The 27,059-nt window shown below is 39.9% G+C and overlaps 1 protein-coding gene and 1 long non-coding RNA gene across 10 annotated transcripts in view; one reads left to right on the forward strand and one right to left on the reverse strand.

Annotated features, from left to right (window-relative positions):
- CALCR (calcitonin receptor) overlaps window positions 1-18,015 on the reverse strand; it is a 159,085-nt gene extending 141,070 nt beyond the window's left edge. For 2 of the 3 annotated variants that reach the window (XM_064410253.1, XM_064410260.1), the window contains exon 1: window positions 16,897-17,439. Coding sequence is in view for 1 of the 3 variants with exons in the window: in XM_064410244.1 (XP_064266314.1) it covers window positions 17,877-17,920 (44 nt within the window). In the remaining 2 variants the exon portion in view is untranslated. Of the gene's footprint in view, window positions 1-16,896; window positions 17,440-17,876 lie in introns of those variants that run through there. The other variant, XM_064410244.1, reaches the window with a different exon arrangement.
- Window positions 18,016-18,816: 801 nt separating this feature from the next.
- The window catches only part of LOC135294676 (uncharacterized), a 45,909-nt gene continuing 37,666 nt past the window's right edge, over window positions 18,817-27,059 (forward strand). For all 7 annotated transcript variants that reach the window (XR_010356761.1, XR_010356762.1, XR_010356773.1 and 4 more), the window contains exon 1: window positions 18,817-19,254. This is a non-coding gene — a long non-coding RNA (uncharacterized LOC135294676). The remainder of the gene's footprint in view (window positions 19,255-27,059) is intronic.

A 27,059-nucleotide genomic window follows, 5' to 3' on the forward strand; every position in this document is an offset into this window, starting at 1 on the left:
CTTGCTTTTTTTAAACTTCACTTCTCAGTGACCTCTCAATCTGATGCAAACTGACAATATAACTGATTTATTACAGTACTAGGGTTTGTAGATACAACTAGACCAGTTACAGATTGGCAGAGGACACTATGGCATCTTTATCGCCATGTCAACTCACAAATCTCATAGTGGTAAATTGCAGAAAAATGTTTAAAAACCACCACTATGTTCCATTTGATACACATCTGTCAATCTTATTCTGTGCAAAGACAGCTTTGGAACTAGTGAGACTTGTTCAGCTACCAAGTATATTTATTTCAGGTCCTGTATTACTAGACAGTGGCTGAGAATTTTTCTTTGTTGGTCTTGTTTCCAGCCACAAAGAACTTCTGCTGCTTTTCTCCTCCAAGCAAGGTGAACCTTCAAGCAGACCAGGAGGTGAAGTTTGAGTTGAAGAACAGCTCTTTGGAAACACTCTCCCAAGACATCCCCAGATATATCTGACTACTCAATATCCTCATCCACTACACACAGGTTCCTGAACAAGTTAAGGGGGTTTGTTTTCCACCTGCAATCAGCATATGAATTACCTGTGTGTTTTCAGAGGGGGCACTGCTTTAACTGAATGGATAGCTGGCATCTGATACTGATGCCCCGTGCCAAACACTAAAAGCCCAAAGCATATTCTTGTTCAAACTACATCTGATTACATCATTCATATGTGGAATTGTGAGCAAACACTGAAGCAGAGATGGGTTTGTGATCACACAGACTTCCCCAGCTAACATGGGGAGCACTATTTCTTGGGAAGAAAGAAAAGAATACATTCCAGAAATGAGCAAGATGTAACAGAGGCAAATTAAATGCAGATGATAAGATGTCACAATTTCAGGCATCAATTGCTCAAATGTAAATACGATATCCTAATCACCACATTCTGGAAACAAGTCTTTAATTTAAACCAGAGCCCTCAAGTCAAAAAAAGCAGAGTGAGTTCAGTAGGTGCTGTAAACATACAGCTCATTGCAAACTCCCTCAGAAACTTGCTCTGAATCAATGAGGGAAAACCCTTTCTCCCTCTCTTCCATTTAGATTCCTAAATAAAGATTTATTTTTATTTTAAGCTTAGATTGCCAAATTTGAGAGCATTGAATAAAGTCCTCACAATAACATAACTTCTGCATGTGTCAATTCTGTGATAATCCGTTCAAATTCTGTAGAAAAAATGCATTTAACTAAAAAATCCCAAACAACCTCCACCCAAACCAACTGATGCCAGCACTGTGTTAAAAGGATGCCACCTACCGGGCACCTCATCAACCTCCAGCAAGAGATCTGGAGAGGTAGATGAAGTAGATCTGACAAAACTGAAAAGACTGCTTTTTAGGGTAATTCCCTAAAACTGGACTAAGAAAATTTAAAATTAAAACCTCTCAGTGCTCCTTAAGCTTGGGGTTTCCCACAAACTCAGAGTTTTCTTTCTTTTCTGTCAGCTTTCTCATGCCTCTTTTTTTTTTCTTGTAGTAGTAGCAGCAGCAATAGCCATATTTCATGAGCATTTATTTATTTCGTTTCATATTTCATGAGCATTTATTCTTTTATTTTCCTATTAACTCTTTCCCCCTGGTGCTTCTATTCCTGATGAGAAGGCTGCATCTTAAAATCTGTTTACCATTGTTTCTGTTCTCCTCCATTAGGCTAACAGGTACTGTCCAGGCTTTCCACTGAAAATGGAACAACTAAACAATTAAAAAATGCAATATATGGACACACATGCAAAGATGCACACAAGCAAACATGATGGAATTAATATAATGTTTTAGGGGAAAATCAGGCTTTGCTTTAGGCTCTTCTTTGTGTGGTCAAAAAGAAAAGTTAAAAAAGAACTTTAAGCTTTGACTTTATATTTCCTGGGTTTGTGACATTATTTCAGCCCTGTTATTTAATTGTTCAGCCAACTATATTCTGCCTCAACTATTGGGTCTCCTTGTTATTTGCAAGATTGTTTTCTAGTAGGAAACTGCCAAGTATACTTATGTCTGGCATCCCTTCCAATTGTGGAGTGCAAGATACCAGAAAAATCCTCAGAATTGGAATGAGTTTATAGCCTCTGTTATTAAACATAAACCTTCAGAAAAGTGAGTAGCTGTTGCCCATATCTTTTTAAAGAGTACTAAAAAAACAGAGGGACACGTTCTCATTCACCATTCAGATCAATTTATTCTATTCTAGCAGAGTTAAAAGACTTTGAAACAAACATGGATTGCATTTATACCACCTTTTCCAGATTCCTTTTCACTAACAGATTAAGGCAAAGTAATATTAATTATATAAGTAGATTTTAAGTCTTTGTGTTAGATCTTATTCTCATTTTCACTATCTTCACTGTTTGCTACACTGGAGGTACAAAGAGGACTTCATACGAATCAACTCTTTTCAAGTGAGAGTTAAGGCTTTGATATAACAAGTGTGATGTACAGGAGGTCACAGAGTTGGTTTACCTAATTTTAAAAGAAGTATCGATATGTCTTCTAAGAGTAACCTTATTTTTGTAATTGGAAGAAGTATTTGGTGCAGTAACTGATGTGGTAACAGTACAGATGTGCTTTTTATCCACCAACACACAGTTCCTTCTTCTCACCCAAACCAGGGCGTGCCTACTTATCTTGTTCTAACCTCACAATCCTTGGGAGCTCTATGATTTTTTGCTATTTTGTTCCTTTGACGTAGCAGAGCATATAGACCACACTTTAAGAGTGTTTCTCTTGGCTACAGAAACCCCTAGTTCTACCTAAATAGACAATGTAGATAGATTTTCCTTTTTCTCCTCTTGGGAAAAGTCACATCACAAAAGTTAGCTTGTAAACTCAAGAAGTTCTTTGTTTGTCCTGTCTGTTTGGCAGTGCTTCTTACTTGCTCTATTTGCCTTAAAATTTCACTTAGGATGAGGATATTAATGAGGATAAGATGTGAAAAATATTTTGTGAAATGTATCTTTAATAAAATTCTAAAAAAACCCCTCTGAATTATTGATTTTTAAGAACACCAAATATACCTTCTTAAGCTTTTCACCCTCATGCTTTGTCGATACCCAAGGATTATCCTGAAATATCAAAGACAATTAAGAAGGACAAAACTGCTTAGGAATAACAACATACAAATTAAGCAAAATGGAGAAAGAGGAAAGGCACTTTTTGACCAGATCTCTGTCTCAAACTGATATCTGAAAATCTGGATCTGGATATCTGAAGAGGTCTCCAAAGGACTCTCTCACTTTTTTTTACTTTTAACTGGGAGTTCTTAATAAATAATCCTATTGCTTTAGGATTCAGCAGATTTTGAGGAAGTCAGTGTACCAAATAGGATTTCACCAGTAAGATATTCCTCTCTTTATTAAAATACATTGACACAGGTGTGAAAGCCCATGAAAATTCTAGAGTTGTCTTAAGTAAACAGGTACAGGATCCCCTATTTTAACTACTTTGAGTAACAGACCACATCTTGTATTAGTCCTGTCACAGGAAAACCTGCCCCTGACACATTTTTCTGACAGGATGGCAGTTCTTTCAGCTGTGGGAGCTACCTCATGCACTAGCACCACTTCATTTCTCTTGCAGTGTGTGAAATCTGCTCTTAAAAAATACCTTAAAAGGAATCAAAGTATGAAGAACAGAGATGTACTTCTTTTATCAGGCTAATGGTAATGACCCACAGAGAAAATGTAAGTTCTTCATGGACTAGCATTAAACCTGAACACTAACAGACTGGCTGTCAGACTGCCACCTTCTTGAAGATTGATGAGCTTTATTCAGCAGCATTAAGATCACTTTAACATTAGCTGTCAATAGTATTCTATTTAGCTTTCTGGGGTTTTTTAAAGTCTAAGGTACTTAAATTACTGCATTATTTTCCATTTCCACCTTTGCTTTTACTAATGGATTAAATTTTTACCAAAGACTCTGAGTTCACTGATGTTAAAAGATCTTTTAAAGAAAAACATGGTACTTTCCTGTAACACTTTACATGTTTGTAAATCACTGGTGTCCGTATGTCATATAAGGTCTCTTGGAATTAAATTCATAAGACCAAATTCATGTAATAAAGTCATAATTAAAGCCTCCCCAGATTACAAAGGTAACTCTAAAGTTAGAAACCAATTGCATAATCCTTATTTAACTTTTTTTTTTGTAATACTTACTACAGTTTTAAATGCTGGTTCTCACATTTCTTTTGCCCTTGGAATCCTTCTTCCCTAGGTTTTTAAGGATGAACAGTGCACACTTAAAGAAAAGCGATTCAATACTTTATCACTGGTAGTCAATGGATCTCATTTATTGTACATGCATAAAACCTCTCATGGTAAACAGATTTATTAATTTGTCTACATGGCTTTTTCCTTGGTGCTCATTTCTGCAGTATAAATGCTTCACTGACAAATAATTAACCTCCAAACCACTGCTGTTTGGTGAGAGATAACATTATTATGATTCCATAATGTTGCATTGATGGGTTGGCATTTTTTTCCTTCATCAAAGACCTCTTAAACTTACTACCTGCTTTCAGTAGCTCAGTATATCATACACATGGAGGATGAAGAAGCAATATCTAACGCATGCAAGGAAAAGCATTTAGAAGACAGCTGACAGTGAATTGGGCTTTTCTAATGTACATTGTGATGTACATTTATGCAACATTACAAAAGCCCAATTCACTTCTGTCCAAAAGCAATGGCCACAGCTCATGCAGCACATCCTGTGGAGGTATTTTCCCATGGAATGCTGCTTTTATTTCAAGGAAAACGGTGCTATTTTCTAAATTTCCTAGGCTATTTTTTAATTGTACATAAAAGCCTGTTCCTCCTTCAAGTTCTTTCAGAGATGACATAATTTCTGCTATTTAGCAGGTGAGTTGCTTACCCTACTCTTGACTTTCATTTCCTTTGGAGAGATCAGTGCCTTCTGCTCTTTTCCTTTTTCCCATTTTAGGATATGCCTGCATGCCTCCTTTTGAGACCACAGTAATCCCCTGAGTCATAGAATAAAACTGGCTGTAAAGGACCTCTGGAGATAATCTAAGCCCCCTGTTCAAAGCAGGGCTAACTTCAAAGCCAGATCTGCTTATTCAGAGTCATATCCAGGCTAGTTTGAATCTCCACAAGGAGGGGAATTCCACAGCTTCTCTGGGCAATCCATTCTGGTAGAGCACTCTCTACTGCTGCCACTCATCTGCTTGCTAATGATTTGGATCTGACTGTGATTTCTAAATGTCCCCAGTATCATGTGATTAACACTATCAGATTTTAGTGGCATTCACTCTGGTAAGAGTGTGAGACATTCTGCTATTCCAAGACCTTTCTTCTTTGATATATCATGTGCAAACAATTTACCAGCAGATTTTCTGAAACACTGCCTTCTGGATAAAGTGTTGGAAAGCACTAATTAGCTGCTCTCCTTGTCCTATCAGACTTTCCAGTATCAAACTGTGCATCTAACATAATGACTTTGGTTGTTATAGAGGGCCTGGAAGTGATGACATTTAGCACGAGTGGGTTGTTTTGTTCCTGCATGATTGCATGATTGTTCTTGAGTTGATTTGTTCTTGATTCATCGCCTTAAAGATCTTTAATATCTATGTAAACGTGGAATACCCTATCATTTTTCTTCTCTACTGCCATCATCAAGTGCGCCCTTTCCCATGGCTTCTTCACTTTTCTAATTAACATCTTTATTGCCAAGGAGCTCACAGTGGAAATAGCTATCATAGAGCAGTGCACTTCTGGTACTGCCTTCTAGGTAGATTCTGCAGCAAGCAGTTGACATCCTCTATTTTCAAACACAATCATAAACCATTATGTAAGCCTGCAAGGCCAAATATTCTTTTCCAGATTTTACTGCTTTTAATGTATTTATCAAATTTAATGCATAGCTAACCTTTTGATGCAAAATTATTTCTTCAGGAGTGTCTATTATAGAGATATCTGGATGTTTACTTGTATCTTTGGACTTTAATCTGCTTTGGATAAATGTTCTTGTATACTACTAGCCATATTGTATGCCACAGATTCAAATTTTCCTAAAGTTAGTCCCAAAACTTGTCCCCACTACTGATGCTCATTTTTATGGCTGCTTTTTCTTAATTTATTTGAAAAGATGTATACCACCACTATAAATCTCACCACTATAAATCTCCTTTCTTTAACATTAACATTTCTGCTGGCTGCTTTCCCCAGCAACATTCTTCAGCTGCCCATTTTCCACCTTTGATCTCCTCAGTTTACTTTGCAGTATTTAGCATACATATTCTTAAACACCTGCTTTTCATTTTTCATTTTATGATACTCCCATGCTCACTGGCAATTTGCTGGACCATGCTTCTAATGTGAACTTTGGTTGGTGCTTCTCTCTGGGACTGTGCACACAAATGACAGCTGACCCACATTTTATCATCTACATGTCATCACAAAATGTCCTCTCATCTGATCTGTATCTTTTATTTTCTAGCTATTCTAGTGGTATTCTAGGATGTTCAAGTCTCCTCCACTAACATTCATACTTTTATTTCATTTTTACCTCTCCTCAGCAAAACCAGTCTATTTTTAATCAGTTTCACATGGTTGATTCACTCACATCAAAGGGCTCAGTAGGTCTTCAGCTCTCCTAAGATTTCTTTGCTCAACAGAGAATTTCTCTCTCTGAAACCATATACTTCAAATTGCTCTAACTGTCTATCCACATTTCCTCTGTTAGCTTCAAAACTTTTGCCTTATAGACATCTACAATTCTTCTCATCTCTCTGTACAAAATCATATGAGAAACAGGATCTTCCTCATTCTTTGTCTGAAGTCCAGCAAAAAAGAAGATTCCATCAACCAAACCTGTGAATTAAATGAAACATTCTTCTTTCAAAAGGTCTACACTTCTAGCCTTTCTCTGTGTGAGGAACATAAAATTTTCTCCAGTTTCTGTCTGTTTAAATTACTACCATAAAGACTGGTACATAGCTTACAATATGCAAGTCCTGCTCACACCCTGAATGCACTGAACTAAAGAGTTGCTAAATTAAATTAGCTTCCCAGATAGCTTCTGTACCATACCCACTGAAGCCTGACACAATAAACCCATTACACCAATGTTTTAACTACACATGGTGAGAATGCCTCATGTGAGAGACTAGAGCCTTTAAACTCTGCTGCAGAAGTTCTTCACCAAAAATCTTCACAGATGGGCACTGACAGCAGTCAGACTCTGGCAGGTCATGCATGACTGGTGCATTGTCAAGGATAGTGCCTCTTTCTACTCTGAGCTTCTCCATCACGAACTCTTTCCTTTTGTACTCCTGTCTCCTCCCAGACAATAGCTATTTCTTCTCACCTCTTTCCACTCTCCATTCTTTCAGTACCATTTACAATTCCTAGTCAGAATTAGTTCCTTCCAAGCTTTCTGCTACTGCAGTTTGAATCTCTTTCCCAGGCCTTCACTTTCTCCCCTTCTTAATGCTCTCATTTTCCCAGTTTCATGACTCTAGAATATTTGGGGGAAAGAGGGGAGGTAATTCTGTCTCTTCCAATGCATCTTCCTCCTAATGTTCTGATGTCCTGCAGGTTCCTACCCCCAACTAGTCTCTAAATACCTGTTTCTGGAAATGTCAGTTTCTCCCTCAGCATCTAATGTGTTGTACAAGCTTGTCCTTCTCAAATGACTCCTGCCCCAAACTCCACACTCTACCAGTCCTCAGAACTAACTCCTAATTCTGGTATCCTTCTTCCATGTGTGAAACCATTTCCATTTTCCATACTGTTTTATCCTCTTCCTGCTTTTTTTTTTTTGTACTTTAGGCATGTTCTCTGAGCTCTCTCTCAGGCAGCACAAACTGGCTTATACTACCTCAAAACTGTGACTGCAGAGGGAATCTCTAGAAGGTCTGGGCTGTACATGTGTGGGTGTGTTCTTACACAAATGTGGAAGGTTCAGTCTTGACTCAGAAGCCAAATACTGCCAAGTCCATTTTCCACTGCATGGTAGCACAAGAACTTCTCAGGCAAAAGGGCGACCAGAACTTGTGAATGTAAGCAAAGGAATATATCATGCACTGGAGGAGATCTTCAGAGATGGTGAAAATTATCTGTCTTAAACTTTCCAAATAAATTCAACAGACTGAAGATAGATTTGAAAAAAAAAAAAAAAATAAGTATGCACTGTGAATAAGGCTGTTTTCTCTCCCAATATCTCTTCCAGTCTGTTGCATCCTTGTCCATTCAAACCATGGCTGCTGTTAAGTTCAAAACACTTATACTACAGTGAAATTTAAAAAAAAATAGTATTTTAATGTAAAAATTTTTGTACATAACTGAAATTTCAATCACTTGCAAAAGTAGTTTTATAATGATAGTAAACCCAAGATTTTATTTTTAAAATCCTGTAATTAATTAATATGTTTAATTTTCACTTCCAAAAAAATAGAACATTTTCAACACTGAAATTAGTTCTGAAATTTCTAAAATTCTACACTGCAGTAATTTGCATACCTAATTTTCTTTAAATATTAAACCCTTGTGATTTCTCTGTGTTGAATTACATATCAGTTGAATAAAAATATAATTCATCACTTCAAGAAACCTCTCATCAAACATGTTCTTTGATGTGGTATGTGATATGTCTGTAACTTTTGATGATTCACATAAAAGCAAGTAATATACTGACCATGTGTTGCAATTTATGTAAATAAGTAGGTAAATTATAGGCTTTGATGCTAATAAAGCACTTTCCCAATATTTTGCAAGGGGATGGAGATACTTTCAGTTAATATTTGAGGTTCCTCAGGACCCTTTCTGCATACAATGCATACATAGCTCCTTCTTACTTAACCATACACACTCATTTCTCACATAGGCCATTAAGCCCCACTTCTTTTCCTCTTATTAAAGGGGAGGCTGCTAGTTTAAATGCAAAGATTTGTGTCATTTCTGTCACTGTGCAGACAATTCAAACAGCTACAACAATGACAAAGTCCTGGAGTGGGCTTGTCTTATTATTCTGCATGTAAATCTGAACAGCAGAGGAAAAAGAAGTGATACATTTATTTGGTGGCTACCTACTGGTTTCTCCAGTGATGACCTCTGATTACATCAGGCATTTCATGGGATAAACACTTTTCTTCTAAAACATTTCAGATCTGATTGCCAATAAAGTCAGCAGGCAATTAAACACTTACAAATCCACAAATACTTGTTTTCTTTTCAGTGCTGAAATTACTCCAGTCTTTAGGAAGCATGCACTATCAAATACCCATAGACAATAAAAACAAAAAAATGCAACAAAAAATAGCTGACAAGAAAATACTGGGTCTGCTTTATCTGTGAGAACATATGGTAGCAATGATTATTATTTATTACTTGATCCTGCTTCAACCCAAAACGTACTTGGCAACATTTGAACACAGAAGAAAACATTGTATTCTAACAAAAAATAGCTCAAAGGCTTAAAAGAGTCAGACCCTTCAGCAGTCCGTAGTTGTGGCAATGATCTCGAGAACATTAAAGGAAATCTCCACTCACACCATTTGTTCCCCATCACCAAGTTTTAATCAAGACCAGAGCTTAGAGGACTTGCTAAATTCCAAGCACTACAACTCTGCACAGTAAGGAGCCTGTGATCAGCTGTCTATGGCTTGCTCTTTCAGTTTCTCAATGTTCTTAAACACCCTGAAGCAAAGCCAAAGATTTACCAGAGATTCTCTAAGCTAGTTTGACTAAACTGCCCTTTGAAATGTAAATGGAATTTCCCCTGCTACAATATAAGTAAATGGAAGACAGAGCTGTCTATTAGTTAATCAGGCATTTTTGTAGTATAACTTCCCTGTTCATCTCTACCACCAAATGCTCAGGTGCATAGAGCATTCAAAACATCTCTTCTGAGTTTTTTCTTTCCTCCAAAACATTTCACTCTTTAAATTTTATGTTATTTGATGCAACTTCTACATCCCATACCCTTCAGTCCAGTGTTTCCACCTCTGCAGCATAACTGAGGATAACAGCAGTAAACCTACCTTCCATTTCTGTATTGTTTTGAAGACAAAAGAAAATGAAGATCCCATGCAGAGCTGGATTGGCTGATGAGAAGAAAAGGAGTTCTTATCCAGAGGGATCCAACTTCTAGTCACATAAGGACACTCATCAGTCATAGACATCATTTTTTTACCAAATCAAAAAAACTTCAGAAAGTTTCTCTAAGCAATCCAAGTAGTGAAGGTGTGAGCATCCTCTCTCTCCTATCCTTCAATATTTAAGGCTGGATGAGATTGCACACAGCATATTTAAGAGTATGAAATGATCACTCTGTTTAGTGAGCTAGTATAGCTAATATGTGTGTATAGTATATACATGGCAATGTAAAGATCGTCTGATATCTTCTGTGTTCGTATTACTACAATGGATGATGCTAGTCCATAACACAAAAAGAGCTGTAACTTTGTGGGATAGCATTCCTACCTCTTCCATGAGGAATCTTACTTACCCATTAAGAGATGCTTGCCATCTGCTTTTTAGCTGGCATATGGCAAATAACACCATCATGTTTCAGCAATGAAAAGGAAGTGAAAAGCAAAAGAGAGGACTAGTGAAGAAGCACCTGCACAGTACATGTAAGTAAGACTACAGAACACAAGTTACAGACTAAGGCTACAGGTCACTAAGATTATGTGAACAGAGACATATGTCAAATAAAGTTGGAAAAAAGATCACATGGTGATAGGTCTGTTCAAAAGAACATAGCTTGTGCAAAAGTGAGACATAAAGAGATTTGTACTGAAGGAAGAGTAAAACATCACCAGTTTGATACTGAACAATAATGGGGGTAAATTTAAACAGAAAAAACATTTGAGGACTTATGCTGCTTCTTCACAGATCACAAGCCACATCCAGCTTGGCCTTGAACACTTCCAAGTATGCAGCACCCATAATGTTTCTGGGCAACCCATTTTAGTGTCTCACCACTCTTATCTAAAGTTTTTTCCTGTGAGACAATCTAAATCTATCCTCTTTCAGTTTAAAGCCATTCCCCTTTGTCCTATCACTACATTCCCTTGTAGAGTATCACTCTCCAGCCCTCTTGTCAACCCATTTTAAGTACTGGAGGGTTGCTATAAGGTCTTCCTGGAGCTTTCTCTTCTCCAGGCTGAACAGCCCCAACTCTCTCAGTGTGTCCTCACAGCAGAGGTGTTCCTGCCCTCTGATCAGCTTCACATCCCTTCTCCAGAACTGCTCCAAGAGGTTCACATCATTCTTATGATTGTGGTGCCAGAGCTGGATGCAGCCCTGCAGGTGGGGTCTCACAAGAGCAGAAAAGAGTGGAAGAATCACCTCCCTTGCCATCACGCTGCTTTCTGTGCAGCCCAGGACACGTCTGACTTTCTGGGCTGCATGAGCACATGGCCAGCTCATGTTGAGCTTCTCTGCAACCTGGTATTCTATGATTCCCTTAAATCATGATAGCTAGATTTGCTACAGATAACTGCTCTGGCACAAAAAACTTCTAGGGAACATCAAGATACAGATAAAATACTACTGAAGAGCTACCTGTGATTTTTCTAACCAGTTAACACTCATTGCTGATATCAGCCAGAGGGAAATCAAGACTAAAACCAGAGTCATCCTCTGCACACATCATCGCTTAGATGCTACAGTCACTTGAGCTTTCTGATGTTAGATAATGCCTCAGTGCTCCCTGAGAGAAACAGAAGTGGCTAATTCACTCTATGAATTTATTCAGTCTGTAGTTACCTTTCTCTGTCTTCCATCAAGCTCTAAACAGTGCCACGAATTACAGAAGTTTTTGTTATGTGAACACTGAAAAGCAAGTAAATATTTCATTATTAAAAAAACACATGCAGGAAATGTAGTTGACCTTTGAAGGGGCACTGCCAAATACGAAGTCTCATTTCAGTCAGTAATGAAAGGTAAAACAGAAGTTTAGTTTGTTTTTCTTTTACAAGTATATCTCAGCACAGTCTTAATTATGAAGCTTTGACATCTTTGTAATGGTAATACTGTGTTTTCAAAGGCATGTAATATATTAAAAAGAGGTATTATTAATTGTCAGCTTAATTCTGAGAAGACAACTCTGAAGACATGGCACAATTCATCTTGACTCAACCTCCAAATATGTCTGTAAACTCACTTGGCATTGCCTGCAGGATGTTCAATTTCTAGAAGAAATAACCAGAATAATTTTTTTTTCTAATTACTGAGGGTCAGTTAAGCTCTTAATAGACCTCCCAGGAAGAATAAGGCATTTCAAACACCTCCTTTTGAATAATAACAATTTTATAACTCATGCTTTACCCCGAGGTAATGAGGACATCACAAAATAAACATGCAAAAACCACCAACATGTTTACATCATATCTTAATGCTCATTGAAAGTACATACCATTACAGCTATCTTGAATAAAATGCAGTGAAACAATAGATTTAAAAATACTGCTTATTTATTCGAATTCATTGAATGCATTATTCATGTAACTCTTGGTAATAGTTATCATTATTCATCAAAAACCACAGGCAAAGTGATTTGGTTCTTTTATACACTGCTGGATATGACCAAGCAAGAAATTATTTGCTAAACAGTGTCACATGAAACTCCAACACTGATATGTGACATACCAAAATGAAGTGGATGCCTGTTTCAAAAAAACACTCCTAAGAGTGTGGTGAGAACAGCCATTCTGCCAAATCGATGTCGGGTCTTCTATATTATAAGTGATAAAAAAGCAAGATGCCACACCATGTCACCTTTCCTGAACCCCACATGATAACTTTGGAAAAAGGAGTATGGCCATTGTGTTGAGGTGCAGTAGATAAGCTGCACTTACACAAACTGCATTTTTCAGTTGGTTTTGTGTACAATATTGACAGGTTAGAAAATGAGTAGTGCACCATCCATCCATCCATCCCCTGGACCCTAGAGTCTTCCTCCTCGCATGTTTCCTCAGTCTCTGCTGCACAGGTTAATCTGATCCTTGTAGAAAGCCACCTTTCAGGACTACACTTCATCATGTAACTTGTTAAAACCAGTTATAGTTCTCCTGTCTACCATATGATCCTAATTCCAAAGGCATTTTGGGAACCATGGAAAAACACATGGCAGCATACCTCTGACGTGCTTGATACGTACTCTTGTTCCCAGTACTATCCCCTATCAGCTGTGGCCAATGACTACACTTTCTTCTTATGTGTGAACACCCAAATTTCCTGTACTTCCTTGGTTAAGTGGTAAATCTTTGCACACATCCATACAAAGCAGCACAAAGAGTCAAAAGGAGCTCACTGTCAGAGGGCAACTATCACCCCCAGGTCCTTCCCATGCTCCCTAACTGGGTCACCTCAAAAGCATGGAGCCAACTGAACAGCTCACAGGCTCTCTGGTAAGGCAAGACCATATCCTTGGTTTGTTCAGAAGATGCCCTGAAGAAAGATTCCTGTGGTATCTGTGGATACCACCTCAATTAGAAAGGTGTTAATCTGAAATGGCTACATGAATGAAACTACACTTAGCAGGAAACTTGGATTTTCCAGTTGTAACTTCCAGGTGAAGCCCAACATTATTAGCAGTGCTCACTCTTAACTGAGACATGGACAATTCCCTCTGCTATGGTTATCTTATATTAGGTAGTTCTTCATGTGAGTAATTCAGTGTGTCTCTTCATTTAAATTACTTTGAAATTCACTCCATTGAAGTGGCTAAAAGCAATGTCAGACGACAAGTGGGTATAAGAACAAAAAACAATATAAAACAATGTGCAATTATATGCTGTTCTATTGAAGGCCAATGCTACTAAATATAGGGATTAATAGTGAATAAAATAAGATCAGTGTGAAATAACATACAACCTTAAGGTATTGGTCATTCATTTCTGGGGTACCTTTATCAAAGAATCAATTAACATTTCATCTTCTTAAAAGGTGCACAGTCTACCGTTGTTACATACAAAGCATTCATGTTTCAGAGCGAGATCATCATTTGGCCTTTGGCTAGATGTCTTAGACCTTCTTGACTGTTTACACTGCAAATTTTTCAAGAGAGTGAATTTAACTCTGTGTCTGAGTTCTAGGTAGGGAGCTGACTGGATGCCACTCTAACACAATGGTTGAAAGTGCTCAGCACATAACAGGATTGCTCCTGAAAGGCCCAAGTAAGATCTGTGCCCGCATTAATATGAGTTAAATACTGACAAATGAAAACAGTTAGGAGCCAAACATTTTATTACCAGAAATAAAACAAAACTGAGCTTACCAGCTTACTAATACATAGAACCAACTATCACTTTTAAAACTGAATTTCATTGTACTTGCTAGCATGACTTTCAGTCAAGTATAGCTCAATTATTTAGTTGCTTATTTTCCCAAAACTTCTATTTGCATGCATTAAAAAAAAAAAAGCATAGAAAAGTCTTCTTTCCTATTTAATGATTTTTCAGGAACTATGAGTCGTGATATGCTCTCTCTTCCTCTATTTTCACTTATACAAAACTAGTAGAAATTACTGACAGATGTGTTGGTCACATCACTGTTATTATGTAATAGGACTTGCATGCAGCTTCTCATAGGTCTAGAGATACAGTTTTAAAATTAACTGGCTAGGTTTTAAATGTTATCCCATTTTATCTGGATCTAGAAGAGAGCTGGAATTAAAAAAAATCACCAAACCCTCTGCAGAAGATTGTCTTCATCATTTCTGAAAATTCTCAACTTTTTCAGATGCTTTTCACAATCACTCAGCTGTAGACATGCAAAGAAAAAGTTTGCTAAACTAGATTCTGTCAGTTTATGAAGCTATTCCTTGTAAGCATATTATTCATTACTATTTCATTAAGATTTTTAGAAAAGGTGCTCCAGTTCATCTCTCAACAAGGCTTATGAACTGCAGAGAACTAAACTCTAACGTGGCTCAGTTGTTTGCTGACATTTTTATAGCAGTTCAAATATTTAGCCGTTTACTTCTAAACTTCTTTGCCACAAACAGAATAATCAGAAAATAGTCCCCCCTGCGTTGCTTGAATACCTTGGTTAAAATAAGGTGCATATGCAAATTGCAATCCAACTTTTTAATGAAAAAGTGATTGAGTCTGATGAAACATAAAAACTGGAGTGTAAGACAGATCTGAACTGCCTACTCCTCTTGAAAGCACAATACAGTTTATTCTAGATAGCTTTTTAAAACAACTATTAAGACCTGTGTGGCTCTTTTCCATGATTCTAAAGCAGTACTAGGTAGAGTTGTTTGAAGTGCCATCACCAGCAGGATTTAAACATTGCCACTTGAATTTCTAAGTAAATTTGGCTGGCACTCACTATAAATGATAATGAAGACCTACATTGAAACCCACCCTTTGGAGGGGTTAATTGGGATTTTGCCATTTATCTTAACAGGACCAACATCTATCCAAGATTTATGAAGTTTGCATACTCTAATACATGCCAGTAGATACAGAAACACAGTATTTTAGTTCATTCAGAACTATTTTGTGTCAGCTAGCATATGACAGCTATAGTAAGCATCAGAGTGGTAGCTTAGCAAAAGTTGCCTACCAGCAAAGGTTATCATCTGTCTGAAGAAATTACAATGAAGTATTAGCTCTCCTGTATTTAATTTACCTACTTGACAATTATGCCTAGGATTCTGAGAGGTAAATTAAATTCCCTCTTCAGCTCAACACCACCTGCAGTTTGAGCTGTTGGCAGCAAAGAAATGTCATCCTGGTCAGCCCTGATACACTCAGCCCTAAAGCAGCATAGCGACCCTTTCACTGAGCAAACACAAGGGTTCCCCCCACAATATCATCCTTCAGCCACTAAAGGGGAAAAGGACCAGAAGCAAGACCTTAATTTCATTCAGTGCCTATAAAAAAGCAAAGGCATTATATTGTGATGTCTTGTTTAATTAATTCTAAACTCCCTCTAATCAGATGACTTAACTCTAAAGTGCACAGTCCTGAGAAGAATATCACACACTGCATTATCCTTATGAAGTTCAAGGGTTGCCAGTGTATGTAAAAGCTTGGCAGGAAGACATCTCTTAGATATCGACAATATTGACTTCAAGAGGTCTTAGGATACACATCTTTCTATTTGCTCTTTTTATGAATGATTTTTTCATTCATCATTTCAGCTACCATTGCCATCCTGTTACTAAAATAAAGCAGAAGTTTTTCTTTCCTTTGCAAATTGTCAACTACATTAGCCTTGTCATAAAAACCTGCAAGAATGAAATCAATATAGCAATTTAAAGACAAAATTGGCAGGCACTATATTGTACTTGGACACATTCAGTAAATAGCCTCATACATCAATCTACCCGTCATCAATGGCAATATTCTGAAATCTACTAATGTTGTTTATTACATTTGCTTTGTGAAACGCCAAAATAAGTACAGATATCGGTCCAGCAGATGAAAAATAACACGGAGGTAATATCTGACGTGCCTGAGAAGCACGAACTAGTGACTCAGGTGTCATTTAAACGCGCTGTACTTCCAGCGCGGAGAGCGGCTGCTCTATAGCCGATCGGCTGCCGGCAGTGACCTGCTCGCCAGCGCAGAAGCCGCAGCGGAAACTCCGCGATCCACCGTGCCCCGTCCCCAGCTCCGGGCAGCGGCGGCCGCCGTCCCTCGCCCCTTCCCACGGGCTGCACCGCACACGCCGCCGCGCCGGGTCGGAGCTCCCACACCCACTCCCTCTTCCCCCTCTGTTTTTGGGTGCACTGCCAGCCCGAGGCTGTGTTGTTCAGAGGCTCCCGGTACCCGCTCCCCGCCTGCCCCGCGGGCTCTCTGGACCCCGGCGCCTCTCCCGCCCCGCCTGCCCCGTGGCCGCTCTCCCGGGGCGGCGGGTGAGGAAGGGCAGGCGGCGAAGTTGCCGGGACTTACGGTGGCAGCGCTACCGACGCTGGCGCGGCACCTCTCCCGGCCTCCCGTCACCTCGGGCCACCTCCGCGGCGGCTCCGTGCCCGCACCGGAGCAGCCCGGCCGCCCCTTCACTCCTCGGAGGGGCGCATTGCGCTGCCCGCTCCCCGACACCCGCCCGCTGGGTCCCCGAGTCCCGGAGGGGGCGGACGGGCACTAGCCAGGGTCGAGCCCCTCCGGCGGGGCTGCGCCTCGGGAAGCATCTGCCTTCTCTCCCCCGCGACGCGCCCACTCCCCGCTCCACCCCGGGCGCGGCGGGGCTTCGCGCCGACGTCGGTGCGGGGCGGCCGGAGCCCGCCCGGCGGCGGCGGCAGCGCCTCCCCCGCCCCCGCCTCCCGCGGCTCCCGGCGCTGCTGCCGGCGGGGCGGCCGTGCCGGGGCCGGCGCTGCGGGGGCGGCGGGGAGCGGGGCCCACACAGCGCCTGAGGAGCCGGGGGTCCTGCTGCCTGGGGCCGAGACGCGCGGCTCAGGGGTAGGGACGCGTTCCGCATGCCCTCGTCCCCGCGGGGGAGGCGGGGGTGGCAGCCCGGCCGGCTGCTCTTTGTACCGGAGGTCCCTTCCCTGCGGGGCCGGGAGCTCCCGGTCCGCCGGCGGCCGGGCTCCAAGCACACCGAGGGTGCGTCGCCCCGCAGGAGCTCGGACCCTGAGATGTCAGAGGCCTGGCCGGCGACCTCGCCTCCTCCTCCTTCTCTTGGAGGAGAAGGTCTTCAGATCCGAGCCAGCGTTGAGCTTCTGTCGCGGGCATCTTTTGGAAAGGAAAACCGGGGAATGTAGGGCGTGGAGCGCGGGACCCCTGCGATCCGGCACCTGGGCGGGTGGGGCGCTGCCCCCGCAGCGGATCGAGGGTTGCTGGGGCCCCTGGCCGCCCGGGGATGCTGTCCCGCGTCCTCCCGTCTGCCCCGTCTCCGCTGATGCTCTTCCAGCTTGCATGAACCATCTACCTACCGTCCACCAAGCTGGGGAGGATGAACAAGAGGTGGCCGCAGCATTCATCCGACGGCAGAGTCATCTAAATCCCGTTTCTGCTCCAGAAGTCATGTAAGCGTTTTAAACGAACTGACTCTAAGAAGAGACCGAGGAAGACCTGGTTCCAAGCACCTCTGGGCACCTCTGGTCTCCTCAGAAAAGCAGACCCCAGCTACAGGGGCATCCAGGAGCAATTAAGCCAACACCCCCCATCTCGCGGAAGAGCGTGGAGTGGTGGTGCATGAACTAGTGCAGGGGAGGACTTTTCTGCTATGACTGTTGCAAGCTGCCCAATATTTAAACATCCAGAGAGCCACCGTGAGGGTGGGAGCCGGGGCGAGCGCACGGTGATTCACCTCAGCACTCCTGACAATCATGTCAGCGCGGATAGCAGGTAGTGGGGTGTCTTCCCAGCAGGTGGAGTCAGGAGGCAAACAAACTTGCTCAAAAGGTACCACCACCCGGCTGATGACAGCTTTTTTCTTCCGTTTTTCTGTGTGAGGGATGTTGCTGCCTTCAAATAAAGTGAACTCTGGCTTTAAAGTCGCCCGGCTTGCTTCTGAATGGAAAGTTAGCTCCTACTGAAGCAGCTCTCAGGTGTTTTTCTTCCACCCGCCACTTTCTCTTACAGACTACAGCCAAATTTTACAGCTTGCCTTTCTTTGCATGCCTTTCTGCATGCAAAAGCAACTGGCTGCCTTTTTGCAGCTCATGCCACTCTGAGAAGGGTGGGAGGGACAGGAACAAGGGGGCTTAGTGCCCAGAGGGAGAGCTTAGCACACACCAAGGTCCAAGAAAAAGGAACTTCTTGCCATTTTTCCCAGTAGCTGATAAAAGAGTTCCTCCAGATAATACAATCAAAGAAAAATTGTCCTCCTTGATATTGGGGCGGGGGGGGGGGGGGGGGGTGTGGGGGGCCAACCATATGAAGAGTTGAGACACTCAAAGAATACTGATGTAAATTGTTATCCCTTTAGGATTTAAACTTTCACTGTTGGTTTTATCCCTTACTCTTGTGGAGACAGCAAAGAGAAACTGTGGCAGCTGCTTTTATGAGCTCTCATAGTGCCACAAATGCTTCATTCTTCACAGCATTCTCTGGTAGGAGCAGTGGCATCAGGGGAGGTTCTCATTAGCTGCACTAGGTCTGGCACCACGGAGCAGGAACCCTATGGACTCATTGCTGTCGAGTCTCTCTCATGCTACAGCTGCCCCGAGGTGGGCTTGGGTGAGTCACAGTTCTAAATGCTTCAGATGTTTGTGGAAGAGGAACTGCTGAGGAGCAAAACCTTTTGCTGAAGTCTAGGGAAAGCAGGAGGCTCCCCCTTCCTGATGCTGCAGCAGTAAATTGAAAGAGGTAAAATAGAGAGCTAGTTTCTCCCAAGGTCCACCTATTTAGGATATTTTTGTATGCTATGCAGCTAATGCTGTTCATTCTATGATTGGAATGCATCACATTTTAACTAATGTGTTTTATATTTGTTTCAAAATGGATTGCATGTTGCTGTGTTTTCTTAGTGAATAATATTCATCCATTTAAGTATAAATCTGCCATCCCATAATCTGAAAATAGCTTTCCTAAGGTTTGGGTGGGTTTTTTTTAATAAACTCTTATTTTGTTAACCATTACCTTCACACGGAAGCAGCACTTTCTCATTTGTTCTGCTATAAGCAATTCCCCTGTGCCCCATGGGACTGCAAGCATGAGTACTTACTTCTTAGAATGTGTGTGAAATACTGATCCGATCCATAAATAACTACTGGAAATTATTAACTGTACCTCAATGGTTTTATTTCCACTTGTGCTCAGGAGTCATTACAACACTGAATTCTGCAGAGAAGAAGCTGAGCTTATGTTTTATGTTGGGATATTATAGTTTTGCTTTGTATGTGAAAAGTGAAGAAAGTCCAAACCTTTCAAAATTTCAGTGATTTTATTCTGTTATGAGGGAAAACATTTTTCCAATTTTTCCACACAGTCTGTAAGGTTTTGCAGTTGTGTAGTTTGTTTCATTTACACCATCTTTTATTCTGTAAATATATTTTGTTTGCCCTTAATGGTACTAGAAGTAAAGATGCCACTTGTGACAGGCACTGTCCTAATTTTCTTGAAAGAAAAATTCCCTGCTGGACCTATGAATTGTGTAGAGATATTTCCAAAATATTTTGCAGATGCCTGCATTGCAAAGTGTTTGGAGACAAGCTATTTCCTGTCATTATTTATATATCCTTTTGCTTGGCATGATGTACACTATAGGAATTACCCAGAGCACAGTATTATCAAAGAAGAGGCTGTTCAGATTTAGTGTGTTTGAAGCATGGGAAGTGTGAGCAGTGAGCTGTCTACAGAAGACTGTGGAGGCATTCTGTATCTTTTGATAAAAGGATTGTGAATAATGCATTTGAGTGAGGGCTACATTCACAACTTGGATAAAATACTGGAATTAGTAAAACGTGGTATTTAAAAAGGATAATGACATGTCACACCTATTTCAGTTAGGGTCAAGAGAATGGGAATTTGCCATTAGCTTTAGCGTAAGTTACGTCAGTCCTATAAGGCTTCCATATGAATATTTAATTCTTTTTCATACAACTTGGTAATCTGCACCTCCTGAAGTGACCTGACTGAAAACTCTGAGAATAGTTACAGCACTGTCAGCAGCAATGCAGACTTCCAAAGCTTGCCTGCTGGAAAGCACATCAGCTCTGTGACAGGGAAATTCATGGAGTGACTATAGCTGCTGTTCAGACCAAGCATTCCTAATGAGATAATTTTTCTTTTAACTTTCAGAAAAAGCGGTCCACTCCAGAGTTAGGGGTTTGCAGAGTGACAGGTAAACATATTTAAGAAGCTGCTGCCAGTTGCAGAAGTCCATTCCAAACATGAAAGGTAACATCAGGAGAAGTATAGTAATGCTCAAGTGGATGGAATGCATAAGAAGAATTTAGACTAGAATTATAGAGGAATAGAACAGTGTTTTATTTCTAATCCAGAAGCTATCAAATTATGCAAGAACTGCCTTTTAAAGGCAGCTCTTTCCAAAATTAATGATTGTGTTTAATTTTTCTGTTAGCTTTGTTTTGTAGAAACCTGAAAAATCAGGACTTGTGTGTTTATCCAACATCAGGTATCTCATTAGAGTGATGTACATATTGTTTTAATGTCACAATAGATTTATTTAAATCAGTTGTTTAATGCATAATAATCTCAGTAACTTTCTTAATGTACACAAAAGGCATGGGTAATTACATTTTCCTCTTTGCTTAAATTTCTATTTTTAATTTGTTTATTTAATCTCCCCAAGTATTGATGCTTCAGTTCACATCTCAAGACATTCTAAGAGGATCTCAAAACATTTTGGAAGTGAAGAAAAAACTCTGACATATGCATCTAAAGGATAAATTGTTGGATTTTAGAGGGTTTTTTTTTATTGTTTTTTAAAGAACAATATAATCAGTCAGTAATTCGGAGACACAAAAAACAAAGAAATAGAAAATGGAAAATACAAAAAATTACTTGTATCCAAGTTTTCAAAGAAAAAGCAAAATTAATAGAGACATTCCAGTTGTTAGTATTTATGCCACATTCAATTTTCTCTAGAAGAGACTATTTTAATTTAGCAATACATATTTTCATTAGTACAGTGCTCAGTAATTATCCATATTGGTAATGGATAATTATTTGCTTGTGCTGTGTAGAGGCGGGAAAGGGAAAGCAAACAAGATAATGAAAATCTGGGGAATGTTTCCAAAGAGTGGGCATGTGATTCCCTCAGAATGAGCAAGTATTTTCTATCTTCACTTGGAATCCAGCACCCTAGGCTTCATTAAGCCAGTGTGTAGTTGTACATGATTCTAGAGAGAACCTCAGCCAAGCAAAAAAAAAAAAAAAAGCTCTTCAGGAGAATTAAATGCACTGGCAGTTACAAGAAATGTCCTCTCTGATGCTTGTACAGTATATAAATCACAAAATATTCCAGATTACACAAAATTTCCCTGGAAACTCTTTCAAGAGCCTTATGAGATGTCTACAAACCACCAGCAGGCATATTTAATAAATCATACATACTTATGAAGTCCCATCAATGTAAGTTTCACCTTAATTCAAAAATGTAATTTAAAACAAGAATTTTCACATTATTTGAAGTTACAGTTGTTGTAAGAATTTATTACAACTCAAGACTCAGGTGTATATTTTCATACAGATTAAATTTTCTGTCTTTGCAAGAGTGGCTTGAGGTCTATGTATCATTAAGGCTTTCCTTACCCCCTCAGTATATGTTTTAATTGAAACTAAAGCAGTGCTAAAAGGTAATACTGGTTTTGTGAAAAAAGGTGAATTTTGGTTCAAATCTTGACTCTGCTAGACAGAAATTCATATTTGTGATTAGCATGGTATTTTAAAAACTCCTATTGCCTGAAAAATATAACTGTAATAGACACATAACTGATTAAACCCCCAGCTCTTGACAGTAAATGTAGGCTTAATCATTCTCATTATCATCATTTGTTTGTCACTCAGTTTGGCATGTGTAAAATTAGGTTTTGGCCCTCCAAACAAGTTGGTGTGTAGAAATCTCCTTGCGTTGGGTGTGAAAGTTCTGCCACAGCACCATGATGAGTGACTGACATAGAGTTCCTTGAGTGCAGAGATGTTTGCAGGGTGGAGGTGTTAACTGTAGTCTTTAGAGGGAGGCACTGCTGTCTCCCACCAACAGAATGCCTGCCAGAGCCTCAGGATCACAGATCCATGCAAGTACTTGAGCAGTGAGGGACCCTTACACATGCTTGGCCATAATGACCTGTAGTACAGAGAAGTTGGGAAATGTTTTCGACTGCCTTTATGGCTGGTTATCAGTATCACAAAGATATATTAGAGAAGAAATCTAACTGATTTTTCTAAGCTTTTTAAGTAAAGATGAAATTGGCAGAATTCATTTGAAATTTGTAACCACCTTTATGCGATATTTAGAGACAGAGCAGCTGAAGAGGCAAAACTTCAGATAGTTTTTTTCCAGATACATCAGTCTTTTCTTCTCCTTTACTCTGCAGCCTGTAAGGATCTGCACAGTAGGGGCTTATTTTCCAGCATTTCATCCAGTATCATAATTATAACCTATGTGAGTCTAGAGGGCTTGATTTGCATGAGAACATCAGCTACTACTTCTATAGTTAAACTTACTGTAAGGAATGGGGAAGATAATTATGAGTAGATTTCTAAATATACAGCACATATTAAAAAAAGTAGGGATGAGAATGTTTGCATCTCAAAGGACTTAAATTTAGGTTCTGATGACAAAACAAGTAAGTGATTTGCATGCAGTTGGGGGCCAAACACTAGCCTGGAATAGGGAGCTAGCAGGAAAGCACTACAGAGACAAAAGTCATGCTTATCATGTTGATTCACAAAACAAATTCACCTTCTCACTTCCAGGTGTTATTTTCCTCTCACTTCTCTTCACACATGAACACAACTGACATATTTATTCCAGTATGGTTAGTAATTGAATATCTTTGACACTGTTTTCCTTGTAACAGCTGCCCATTTAAATCTCACCAACCAAATTTCTAATAGAAACTAAATGTAGTTATTGAGGATCAGATGCTCAGAGAGACCTGCAAATCACAGAACACAAGTCTTGAGGGAAATGTCTGAGTGTAAAAATGTTGCTTACCTTTGTCTGAACCTAGTGATTCACTTGCACAGCAGAGGCACAGATGGCTGTGCATCTCTGGTCTCCCTTAGCTCACCTCCTTTCCTCCTGACACAAAAGTGAAACCACATGAAGATCTCCTAGATCAGTCCTGTATTTCTGAAAGAGCACTGTGAGGCTGGTGCTTCTTCAGTCATTTGAAATGGATACAGGGAGAGGGATGAGAGGTGTCTGGCTCTAGATGGTCCAGACATTTAAATGTAGCAAGGTCTCCCAGAGGTGTCTTATTTTTGTCCTGCTACTTTTTTTTTCCTCTATTTTTATTCTTGATATATTTATGGATTTCAGGTAAAGCCCTCTCCTTGGCTCTTCTTTATAATCATAAAGCCTTTGGAGGCAGTCATGTCCTAAAACACTCCGTGTTTCGTTTTTAAACACTCTGCTATTTCAAAGAGAAAAATAAATCCTAGGAGGAGAGGAGATTCAGAAGCTGTCACCTTCATAAGTCCAAACCAGTGATTTTAGTTATTTCTGAATATCAAAAAGCAAGAATGTTAGAAGTTGTCAGTCAGAAGACTGTCAATGTGTTTCAGTCTTGGCCCACAGCTTTTCTGTTTTTGTTTTGGACCTTGCCTGTAGAACAGATTTGGAAAAAGATTTAGAGGTTTCTTTCAGATGACAATGAAAAATCTGAAATTTGCACATAAATAACAAACGTCTCAGACAATAAATTGCAATCTTATATGCAATACTGTATGATGTGGTTTTAGCATTTTTTTTTATACTGGAACCTTTCTTAAACTGTTACTTTTGCTGCCAGGTCCTAAAAATAAACATATGGCATAGTTTTCCATACTGTTATGTTCTGAGTTGTACTTCATCTCACAGGGGTTTAACAAGATTCTTCTTTTCAAATTCTTCATAGCCTGATTTTTGTCACTTACAATTTTACAGAATGTGAAAACAATTCAAATTCAGGCAGCAAATATATCCAGGACTGTCACCTCTCTCCACACTACTCAGGCATACACATGTACACAATTATATCTTTATTCTTTAGCAGTACTGATCTATTTGTTGTTCAGTGTAATGTTCCTCCCTGAACTGTGAACACAAGTTAAATGTTAGCTGGATACTCAAAGAAGGCTGCAAATGACAGATGGTCATTTCTGGTCCCTGTTTTGAGCACATGGTGAATTCAATCATTAAAATTTCCATTCACCCTTTCTAAAGAGTGTGAATTCTAAGGATATTATTAGAGGTGTAGTGTGACCAGTTTGACTGCAGGTTAATCTTATGCAATTCATGACCTTTTGTGAGGTTGGCATAATTTTCTCAATGTAACATCATTGAACTCAGTTTGCAAGGTGAGTTTTTCCTAGTGATTTTGTTGGGGCACGGAACCCGGCTCACCACATGTCTCTACGAGCATGGGTTTCTTAGAAGATTAGTTGGAAACTGAGAGTCAGTCACTTTTTAATACATAAATAAAGTGTTTAACACTAATATTATTTCCATACTTACTAAAGCATAATCCAAACTGAAATCTTTGTAAGTTTCATTCTTTCTGACAGTGATTCTATTTACTGCAACCGCATGAGATGGTGTGTGGTATGAGTCGTGTATTTCAGATGACACAAATCTTGTTAAAGATCTAGGACATTTAAAGGTGTTTCCGACCCCTTCCAAGGAAAGTCAGACAAGAAGGAATTCCCTTCTTCTCAGAGTACTTCAGTCACACATCACAATGTCATATATATAATTTAACAACAATAAGCACATAATGTACAGTGGGCTGAACTTGTTTCTGCAAGTTCCTTTTATTTTCCAGTATAAAATGTTTATGAGATATTCTTTCAGCTGTTCAAGATTTAATAAACCTTTTTCCTGTAAGATGAAGGAATCTGCTATTTTTTGCTATGTGTTTTCATTGATTTTTTTTTTTGCTATATGTTTTGATTTTTTTTTAAGGATGAGGTTGAGAATGCAAAAATATTTGAAAGATGCAGCTTCAGATTTTATTTCTCTGTTTCTTTTTTTCAGCTATTATTAAGCTGTTAGAGATCTTTGTGCCCAGAGAAAAGCCATTATATCAAGATTAATTGTCTTACTGTAGAATGGATTTAGTTCAGAAAATAAAGCAATCCAAATACTGAAGGTTTGTTTAGTGGAACCATGTCTGCAGTCTCTTGGAAAGGACTCCTTCCTCTGAGTTCACGACATTCAGGTTGAGAAACTATCTTTGTTTTCAGCAGCTATTACAAGAAGGATATAAAGCATCAGCCACATGAGGCAAAAATGAAAAATGTCTAACTGGAATAGTTCAGTTCAGAAAGCTGACAGTGATACTTTCGTTGACATCACTGCTAGATAACCTCTGAAAACACATGGCACTTACCGAGTTGCCTAAAACTGGGTCTGAGTACCCTACTGAATGTTTGCTCAAGAACTCAACTCCCGGTGCTCTTTTAGATCTGTAAAGAATAGTGGAGAGGCAAGCAGAAGTGCTGAGCAGAGTTTTACTATGCTTTTGTGTATATTATGCTGTTTTCTAGGAAACCGATGACAAATAAAATTGGTTGGACGTTTTTTCTTTGAGACTGAATATGTCTTACCAACTTGTTTTTGAATGTTCTAATGGCACACATGCTGTACTATCTAGTTATCTAGGTAACTGAAAGAATAGTTATAACAAATAATTATATTGAAGTTTCTAATTTAGTAATTTGTGAGGAATATGAGTACTAGATGGGGAACTGGACAAAATACCTCTTTGAGAAGGAAGACTGGTGAGAAGAGAAGGGAAGGGAAGGGAAGGGAAGGGAAGGGAAGGGAAAGGGAAGGGAAGGGAAGGGAAGAGGGAAGGGAAGGGAAGGGAAAGGGAAGGGAAGGGAAGGGAAGGGAAGGGAAGGGAAGGGAAGGAAGGGAAGGGAAGGGAAGGGAAGGGAAGGGAAGGGAAGGGAAGGGAAGGGAAGGGAATGGAAGGGAAGGGAAGGAAGGGAAGGGAAGGGAAGGGAAGGGAAGGGAGGAAGGGAAGGAAGGAAGGAAGGGAAGGAAGGGAAGGGAAGGGAAGGGAAGGGAAGGGAAGGGAAGGGAAGGGAAGGGAAGGGAAGGGAAGGAAGGGAAGGGAAGGGAAGGGAAGGGAAGGGAAGGGAAGGGAAGGGAAGGGAGGGAAAGGGAAGGGAAGGGAAGGGAAGGGAAGGGAAGGGAAGGGGAAGGGAAGGGAAGGGAAGGGAAGGGAAGGAGGTAAGGAAGGAAGAGAAGAGAAGAGAAGAGAAGAGAAGAGAAGAGAAGAGAAGAGAAGAGAAGAGAAGAGAAGAGAAGAGAAGAGAAGAGAAGAGAAGAGAAGAGAAGAGAAGAGAAGAGAAGAGAAGAGAAGAGAAGAGAAGAGAAGAGAAGAGAAGAGAAGAGAAGAGAAGAGAAGAGAAATCTCCTCCTACTTGTCTCCATTTTGTTGCTTCATAACTTTGAGATGAAATCAAAACACTTTTTTCTGGTAATTTCTAAG

The sequence above is a fragment of the Passer domesticus genome, chromosome 1 (assembly GCF_036417665.1).
Source record: "Passer domesticus isolate bPasDom1 chromosome 1, bPasDom1.hap1, whole genome shotgun sequence".
Lineage (NCBI taxonomy): Eukaryota > Metazoa > Chordata > Aves > Passeriformes > Passeridae > Passer > Passer domesticus.